This window comes from Aquila chrysaetos, chromosome 11, assembly GCF_900496995.4.
Source record: "Aquila chrysaetos chrysaetos chromosome 11, bAquChr1.4, whole genome shotgun sequence".
In the NCBI taxonomy this organism is placed as follows: Eukaryota; Metazoa; Chordata; class Aves; order Accipitriformes; family Accipitridae; genus Aquila; species Aquila chrysaetos.
In genome coordinates this window covers 35,348,452-35,358,162 of record NC_044014.1, presented here as the reverse complement: position 1 = coordinate 35,358,162, position 9,711 = coordinate 35,348,452, and the positions used below count along the sequence as shown (strand labels likewise).

The following is a 9,711-nucleotide window of genomic DNA, read 5'->3' as shown; positions in this document are numbered from 1 at the left end:
GTCGAGAGGGAGCACCGAGAGCCTCTCCACAGCATTTATTGCAGTTAATTCTATTTAAAATATAGATAATCTATACATTCATATTACACACGTGAGCAGTCGTGACAAGCGGCGGGAGGGCCGGGGGGGCAGCACGGCCCCGGCCCTGAGGCAGCCGCCACCCCTCACTCTCCTCCCTTCCTCTCCAGGAAGGGTTCTGTGGGGACCCGGCCCTCGGCACCGGCTCCCCCGGGATACGAACGGCTGGCTGCCCCCACGAGAGCCCACCACAGGTGAAGCAGATTACTTGTTTAGTTGAAAGCCCAACTAGGCAAGAGCCTGTAAAATGCTGTTTGTTACTGCCAATGGTGTATCTGCTACTGACCACCACCTTTGTAATCAACTCCCCTAAGGTTTACAAAACACAAGGTGATTGATCAACCAGTCTCCTCCAGCTCGTCACATCGAAGGCTGCCAAGCCACCTCTCAGCATGCAGGCACTTTCCAGATAGCAGCACGTCGGCTCCTTTAGCTATTTCAGCCAGCTCCAGTCAAAACTCTGAAAGAAGCAGCAAGGAAACAACTGAAGTGCAGGAAATGGCTATTGAATGTACATTTCCAAGGTGGTGACCAAAGGATGCTCAGTATCCAGCTTTTCTCTCTTCTCAAAGAATCACGTTGATCTACGAGCTGAAAAGTAATCTCACAATTTCACGACGCAGTTTGCCCCCAGTACAAAACCCCCATACTTACTGCAGTGCTCAGACACGTCACAGACTGTACTCGCTTTGGAAATTACGTTTTGTGCCTGCACAAAACCTACTGCTGGGGTTCCTAGTGCACCATGGGACATAGTGGTAGTGCAAGAACACAAATTAAAAAGAAAGGCTCCAAGTCACAGGTATGCAAGAATAGAGAAAAGGTTCTTGTAGTTATTCATTCTTTTTTCCTCTGTTTTTTCCCCAAGTGAATTGAAGAGGACAAATCCCATTTTCTGCTGCTTTCTTGTTGCCTAACTTCTGATGCAAGGAAAAGGGGAAAGAAACCAAACATAACAAAACAGGTGTTGGTCTGCAGAGTGTGATCCCACAACAATGAATAATCTTTCTAGGCTAAAACATGCCAGAGACAGATGCGGCACCTTGGAATGAGACAAAGGAGGTGACAGAGACATGGATGATTAACAGGTAAGAAGCCAGTCATACAGCTTCTCGCTCATCTCCAGCCACAGCAAGGAGACAAGACGGGAGAGAAGACTGTCACACAACTGATACCAACCCTGTCAGAACTGAACAAAGACAAACACAGCATTCATTGACCAACATATGCATAATTAAGGCTGTTTTCCCCACTAATGTAATTACTTTGCCTTAATCAGTAGCTAATATAATTTCCCCATTCATATTGCTCAATCCCTTGCTATTACAGTGTCACCTGCAACTCCCACTAGTAAGTTTTCATTTCACCATCCCAAATAATTTAGTAACTCCAGTAAACTCTCAGTTCACTGTATACTATTATTCATTAACATTAGAACATTCAAATGTTTATGAATTATAAGAGCTCCATTTCATCAACCACCTCCATTTCCCCAACCCTCTGTTCCTTGTTATTTCAGCAGTTACAATTGGTAAACTGCTTCAACTTTTTTATCCCATGAGAATGGAAGTCATCCCTTAAGGAGACCTTTAAGAAGCTTTTTGAAAATCCAAGTTACAGCATATCAGAGGATCTTTGACTTCTTTACAGGACTGCAATAAATTTGTGAGACAATCTCATACTAACAGAAGCTGTACTGACTCCTCTCCCTTATAAAGAGGTCAATCTACATGCCTAATTGTCCTTTTCTCACTATATTTATAGACATGCTTCTATGATACAGCCTCTAAAATCAGCTGAGAGCCTCTTCTAAAAGACCAGTATTCTGTGGTGCTCTTCATTCTTCTGGTAACCAGGCTCTCTTGAGCAGTAACTTACTGGCCTCAATTAGTAGGTCAGAAACAGAGTTTCAGACTGCATCAAAATGTCCAGGTGATCATTATTTACTTTTGTCATTTCCTGCTATTTGAAATACCAATTTGTGCAAAAAGCCTTCTTAGTTCTCTCTAAAGCCCCATTTCTGCCATAAGGAGAGCTTCAGTTAATCATCAGAAAAGGGCTCTGGAAATGGAGAACCCTGTCCACTCCAGCGCAGGGACACAAACCAGGACTCTCCAGTTGAGAATGCAACCAGCATTCAGAGCAAGCTCTACCAGTCAGGGGGGCCCCACGGAACAGCCCACTCTGCCATGAAAACCACTCGGCTGACACTAGCACCAAAGTGCTACCTTCCATAAGGACCAGCATGTTAGCGGAGTCCAGGAGGGATGACAGACATCACGTGCCAGCCACAGCAATTCACATCATCACAAATGACCCTATTTAAGGAGTTCTCCACACCCCCACAGGACCCTGCCATGGCTCTTAAAAATCAGGTCCTCAGAGATACATCAACAGACTTACCATCATGCTGCTGTTCTGCTCCTGTCTCGCTTCCTGCAAAATACTGCTAAAGAGTTCGAGGTAATTCAGATTCTCTTCTATCACATGGACAAAATTTTCCCTGCAGGGAAGGGAAGGCATAAGATGACAGATTTAAAACACAAAGTAACACCAACGTCAAAAGGCTCTGCACCGGGGAAAAAAACACCCAAACCAAACAATAAACAAACAACCCCAAAACTGATTTATAGGAGCTCTCTGCAATTGTAGGAGCTACCTTGTAGGGCACAAAAACATACTTTGAGGTGGCACCCTGCAGATCCCCACCCTGGAAGTGTGGATTTGCACTCCTTCCTTACAGAGAAACTGCACAAGCCACACTGAAACTCAGCCTTAACAGAACATAGGAAGTGAGCTGGGTATGAGGGGCTTGAAATTACTGCCCATTCCCCATAAGGTTTACATCTCTTGACTCTTTGTACAGCACCTCGTACAGTGAAGTCATGGTTCAAAGAGGAGCTCTGAGGTGATCCAAAGGCACCTTGCTCAGGAAAGCACCTATTAAAAAGGTGATCACCCCATATTACTCAGAGACAAAAATTGCCCCGCAGCAGCAGACAGAAAAGAGGAAGTGGAGAAGGTTGCTCAGGGTTTCAGAAAAATCAACTGACTTCCAGCAAAAGCCTGCTTAGAAGATCTCTATCTTCAGAACCTAGGTGTTTCCCTGACCACCCAAAAAGAAAGAGATGGCCAAATGGTTTGATGCCAATGTTTGCAGGCCCTGCCACAGCCCCCACAAAACTAGCACTGCTGCAGATCAAGGGTTGAACAGTCTGAGGGGCACCTTCCCTTCTGTTATGCTGACTGGAAGTAAAATTGCTAATGAAGCAAAGAGAAACCTCTCAGCTCCTGACAACTCTTACTCAGCTAGGACTGGCTGAGAGAGAAGGGCCTTAATAACCAAATCCAACCCCAAGACAGAGTAACATGATGTGCAAGAAACGAACAGCACAGTGCTTTATTTGAGAGTGGTATGCGGAACTTGCTCAGGACCAGGGAGCCAAGGTTTCTGAATAAAGAGTTCAACCTAATTCCTGATTTTTTAGAGCATTAGTGACACATGAGCTACTGAAGCATTTTTTTGGAAGGATAAACCCCCCCCCCAGATATTGAACCAGAAGGATTGCTTAGTACTGACCCCGACTTCAGACCTCCATTTGAATTGAGACTTTTTAAAATCACTGAAGCTGTAAGCAGCACTAAATATGGCCTGATTTATCTGGGACTTGCACCAGAACCTGGGCATGAAAAGAAAGTGCATTTTGGTTCAAAATCTTATTGCTGCATTTTGCTGTGGTATGACCAGAGGCAAGTTACTAAAACTCCAGTCAGGAGTTGAACAATGCTGCCTTTGGAGACAGTCTAGCATACCAAAACTCTCCCTGCCCAGCATATCCAAAAACCACCACATGGGATGTGGTGAAGACATGCCCCTCAGGCCCCCTCAGCACTGGAGACTCCAGCAGCAGAGGACATGATTTCAGAGTGTATGCATACAAAATGGCTACACTGACTTCTCTGCAGTGGCCTCCTTTCCCAACAGCTCTTACCCATCTTCGGGAGTTGCCATAGATGACAGAGGGTGAGGTACGTTCCCTGAGGAGCTCTGTGGGAGCGACGTGGCTGCCGGAGCTGAGGCTGTGCCTTCCAGGCTGGAGCTTACCAGCGATCGAGAAGAGCTCTGCGTCTAGAAAAAAGAAATTCATCTGCTGTGATGGACAAAGGAAGAATGTAGTCAGGCTTAATTATTTTGCATACAAGACTTGCGATTAAACATAAGCACTGTCCTTAACACATACACACAATCTAGGCCATGCCTGTGGCTGGCAAGTCAGCTGATACAACCCTCCACAGTTCTGCAGATGTAACTGGTACCAAATGCCTCTGCATGTAAGTCACCTGTGTTGTACATGGCATGTCTTCTACACTGAAGAATTAGGAGGCGGTGCCATGTCCTAAACTGTGAGTCATGCACAGCAGCAACTCTGACAGGGGAAAGACATACATGTTTCCTATGCCAACCTTAAATGTAGGTATGTGGAAATCAGATTGCTTCAGCTGTATAGTCACTATAATTGATGCAGAAAAAACAGTGTAGTCTTAAAACACCTTAAACTAACCAGGAAAGCACCTGTTTTGCTTTTGCAGCACTAAAATCATGATAGGTTTAATACATGAGGTTGAAGTTCACCTGTCCCGGTGTATGCCCTCCAACAGCAGCCAACACTAGACGTTCAGGGAACGTAAGAACAAGGTGCACAGCATGGCATGTCTACTGTAACCCAGCCACCAGCGATTTGCAGTTTGATGACATACTGGGACCAAGGACTCCTCTAATGGGCTGCTCTTCCATGAATTTGTCTACCCTGTCAACTTTTAGCATCTCAAACTTCCCTTCTCTACAGTAAAATCAACGATTGTGTGGAAGTTACTCCTTTTTGGTCTCTTCAGCGTTTCATGTGATGTCCCCTGGCTCCTGCACTGGAAGGAAGAGCTAACAAATAGTCCAAAAGCTACTTACGCAAGCAATTTTCAGCAAATGCCATATCTCCCTTTGTCTTTTACCCTGCATCTGCATCACTGAGTTGTCAGCTTCCTTGATGTTATTTAGAGCCACTTCAATCTTTGGAAGCAAGTCAATGATCTTCTGCTTACAGCCCAAGAGCTTGCTATAATAAAAACCAAACACAAAGTTACTTTCCAGCTTGTGTGGCAATACATTCTGGCAAAACCAAAAGCCTCACCTTCGGATTCAAGAAAAATTCTTTAAGAACACCCCTTTCTCTTAGCACAGCACTGTGACATCTGCAGGTACAAAACCTGGAAGACTGGAGGGACTCCTGGTTAAGACTCGAAAAAGCAGGCAGATGACATTACTATTAATACCCACAATATAAGCTCTGCTTATTTGAAATGCAAAAATTGATCCTGATGACAGTGGACAGCACAGCAACTCAACCACAGTATTTTATTAATCTTCTCTGGTCTGTGTCAGTGTCTGTAGGCTGACCATACCATAGCTAACAACTTCCTTTATGGGATCTACTAAGCATAAGCCACACATGAAAATAAAACTAAATCATGCTTTGCTAACTACTGAGATCTGCATAATGACATTTTTTCTGAGCTACTTGAAGAATTAATGAATTAATGAACGAATCACTGTGGTGTCTTCTCAGCTGTTACATTGTTCCTTTTTTTCCTTAAGATTTTAATCCCAACCTAAACACTGGCGAATTTGTCTCATTTTAAAGTGAACTCTTGGATGCTAACAGTACAAGCTTGTGCATTGTCCTCCCCTTCCCTATTAAGTTATACAAATTAGCTATATGTTTTAATAAAGTAAATGGAAATTCAACACAGACACAAAGGAGCAAAATTAATATTGCTATGAGAAACATATACCTGTAGATGGAGCTTCTGGGCTCCGATCTCCATGGTTTTCCCTCTCCTTTCCTGCTACAAAGCTACAAATTGCATTTGCTTGGGGTTTTTTCTGCATAAAGTACCTGAGATGGCCGAAGAGCTCCTTGAGAACTCGGTCTTGGCTCTGTACTGTCTGCACAATGATCTTCACCATGTCTGTGCTGTCACTGTAGGCATGATCTGGAAGGGCCATGAATCACCACATTAGTAAAATGCTCTTCAGCAAGGAGCTACTCTGAACACAAACATTCAGAGTCAAGGACAGATTTGACTTAACGAGCGCAGCCAAACAAACTGAAGCCCAATGAAACATCTTATAGTCTGTCAAAATCTCTCATTAGGCACAGCTCTTCCTTAATGTCTCTTCTCACCACAGTAATGCATACAATTCCAGCCACTCTCGCTGTCTAGATACTGGCTTCAATAAGGACTGCAGGTAGTTGCAAAATGCACAAGTAACTAAATCTTTCTGCTCACCAGTTACTATGTTCAGAACATAAGGCCCAAACATGGGGCTCCATCCAGTACAATTGAGAGACAGGAGGAGAGGGAGGAAAGAGACTGCCCTTGGGTTGGAGTGACAACAGAAGAACAGCAGTTCTTCCCATGTCTGGGGGGAGTAAAGCAACAGTATTGGGGGCAGCAAAAAAGGTAGAGAATGCCAGAAGGCAGACACATGTTCAGGGCAGATGCTCCAAGACTGAAAAACAAAAGACAAACCCATGGCTGAGGAACAGAACTACAGAATTTGGGAGAGCTCTAGGCTCAGCAAAAAGACGAAATCATCTTAAGGTATGCCCTTGAGTCTGGTTAATTTTAACACAATCGTTTGCCTTCTAAACAGTATTTTCTGGGTTTGAGTTCAGAAAAATTAGTCATGGGGTACAAGTGTGAAATGGCCTTTGAAGCATCTCCTTCCATACCTGGAGGTCTTGTTTTTAATTGCTTGTACAGGTCTATGGCTCTCTGTTCCCTGTAAAAAGAAGAAAATGATTCATATATGTATCAACAAGCCAGTGACTCAAGAAAAAAAAAGCATTGCAATTAAGTTATCCCTTGCTGAACCTCATACATTGGAGATGCCACCTTCTTCTACAGCTAGTATACAAGTATGACATTTGGAACACAAGGGATGGTCTTTCTATGATGGAAACCAACTCTTCCCTAAAAGCTGTCTCTCTTTTCCTCTGATTATGCATTTTCTTGTCAGATAACCATACCAATTGAAGGTTATTTTCAGCTTCAAATTTTCATGTGGCTCAGCTGTGCTTTCTTTCCATGGTATCCTTAATTATGAAACTTCATTTTTGTAACTATAGGTACTTCTGCACAACTGCCTAAGAAATTCTAGTTCCTGTTCTGCATTTTTTGCCTGAATTTTAGTGATATTCTGTAAGTAGAAAGACAGCTGCATCACAAACAAGAGGATAGTGTTTCTCTTCTTCCCATTAAATAAATGTTACTTCTTTCGAATATTTCAAAAGCAGCCAAACACTGAAGCTTCCACCCTTGAACAAATCTTCACTGTTCTGAATCAAAAGTCTGTCAGAAACAAGTAGCAGTTTAGCCAGTTCTAACTCTGCTTTTGGGCCCTCAACAGGCCTCTTCTTCCCCCTAGCTGCCCTTAGATCACCCCAATACTGTTTCAAAAGATCACGCAAGCTGCTTCTGCTTATGTAAGTTAGCATTTCTAGTGTGCTGGATAGTTATCCATCTTCAAACTCCTGCATCAGCCAAGGATAGGGGGAGAGGTGCTCTTTACTCCTGGCTGTATATCTCAAACCTTAAGCTAGTGCTGTACAGTATGCTTCGCTACAGCCCCAAAAACTGGAGACTCAATCCGCTCTCCACTTCACTCCTTATTAAGAGGAGCAGCTTTAGACCAGAATAATCAACAGCTTAGGGCACACTTTAAGCACCTTGCAAATAGCTGATGGGTTTGCAGTGGCAGAAGTGCTTAACAACGTTTTAGGAGGCAGGTTCATTTTTAGTTTAAGCTGCTCTGAATGGGGGCTACTGCTGCAAGAGGTGGTTCTCCCTTCCACCACTTCCTCCCCTGTGCATTAGTTCTGCTGCTCCTGCAACTACACATGGATGAAAAGCAACTTAGCTGATCTACCTCTGCAAAAAGGGAGGGGGGAGAACATGCCAGGAACAGGCACATTTCCTCCCAGAATACTCAGTCATTCAGAAGAGCTCTTATTAACAACAGATTTAGTGGCTATTCAGTCTTGGTGGCTATTCGATCCCTCTTTTTTATAATTGTCACTTGTGCTCTCAGCAACAGCCCAAACTACAAAGTCTTCCTAAGATCAGTAATACCAGTTAGCTCTTTCATACTTTAATACTTAAAAAAAAAAAAATTCAAGCTTCCAAATATTCAAGTATCCAAGAGTTGTTAATTATCCTTCCTTTGAAAACACATTGAAGATACTTAATAGGACTTTACAATGACCTCATCATTTTCTCACTCAACACTATAAAATTGACTCTTCTCTGATGCAAAAAGATGCTCTGCATTTTTCAGGTGAGACCAAGATATATCTTAGGCCCATCCTCTTCTAAGATGAAATTTCATAGTCAGTGACAGAGAAGTGTCTTGTCCTCCCCAGCTCTCTTTTCCATGTTTCCCCAGGTCTAGTCATTGTGTGGCTGCAGGGTAAGTTAGGTAAACTAGATGAGTTTACCCATGCAACTGAATGTTAATCTTTCTTGCACAGCTAGCATTTGGATAGAGCAGTGTCCTATTCTGCCTTATAATGCTGCCAAGCAATCATGAGAACTTCAAGAAGAATGAGGAACATACAGTCACAAGTGGTGGGATCTTCCCTTTTACCAGCAAAATGATCTTAAACCAATTGCAAACTACTCTGTACTTGCAGCTTGCAAAAAGCGGAGAGTGTATTTCAAAAGCGCTGATGGAACCACCAACAGATTAAAAAAAAACCCTGACACTGCAATACACAAAATCCATTTACATGCCATAAAAATAATAAGCAAAGGACTTACAAGCTCTCCATGACCTCTCCCTGGCGCCTCGCATATGGACTCTTCTGAAGCTCTACAATCTCTGTGTGCAGAGCCATGATCTGCTCATCCAGATATCCAATATCTTCAGCCTAATGGCAAAATGTAGGTATAAATCAAAATGGAGGAGGAGAACAGTAAAGTAGATAGAAGGATCCCCAGAGCACTTGTTTGGGTAATGGACTGACTCCACGCAGAGTTTAGGAGAAAAAAGCTCTTTGACATGATGGCTGCTACAATAATTGAGGTTAGTGTTATTATTATCTTCTCAGTGCATGATATCACCTGGATCCAAATCTCTGACAACCACACTGGATGAGAAAAATCAGTTTCTTCATAACTCCTATCTCTTTGAGATGCGTGCTGTACGCGTGCGCACACACACTCTCTGGCTCTACGCACGTTCCAGCAGCGAAGGTTTTTTTCTCCTACTCTTACCATATGGACAGAGGGTGCTCTCACATTTTACCCTCCCATATGCATTTTGGTCTGACATTTCTCTGGTATTTCACATCTTCCTCAAAGCAATATAAAAGGTACTGATCTTATGCCAAGCCCCCACATAAGTTAGGTGAGGCAGCCAACAACAGCATTTCTGAGCATAAGGAGTGGGTATGTGGTGCCAGACATGCACTGGAGATCCCCAGCATGGTTAAGAAAGCACTGGTCACCATAATCGGTCTTAGTGCCATGGACTGTGGGCACTGATCTGCTTTCCTGAGAAAGTATTTTCAGCCA

The 9,711-nt window shown here is 43.4% G+C and overlaps 1 protein-coding gene across 2 annotated transcripts in view; it reads right to left on the bottom strand.

The window, feature by feature from the left end:
- Positions 1 to 20: 20 nt before the first annotated feature.
- Positions 21 to 9,711, bottom strand: part of CHUK (component of inhibitor of nuclear factor kappa B kinase complex) — a 32,062-nt gene continuing 22,371 nt past the window's right edge. For both annotated transcript variants that reach the window (XM_030031238.2, XM_030031239.2), the window contains 7 exons: positions 8,956 to 9,065; positions 6,870 to 6,919; positions 6,030 to 6,126; positions 5,042 to 5,189; positions 4,071 to 4,207; positions 2,482 to 2,581; positions 21 to 538 (listed from right to left, as the gene is read on the bottom strand). In XM_030031238.2, the coding sequence (XP_029887098.1) occupies positions 512 to 538; positions 2,482 to 2,581; positions 4,071 to 4,207; positions 5,042 to 5,189; positions 6,030 to 6,126; positions 6,870 to 6,919; positions 8,956 to 9,065 (669 nt within the window). In that variant the 3' untranslated portion in view covers positions 21 to 511. The remainder of the gene's footprint in view (positions 539 to 2,481; positions 2,582 to 4,070; positions 4,208 to 5,041; positions 5,190 to 6,029; positions 6,127 to 6,869; positions 6,920 to 8,955; positions 9,066 to 9,711) is intronic.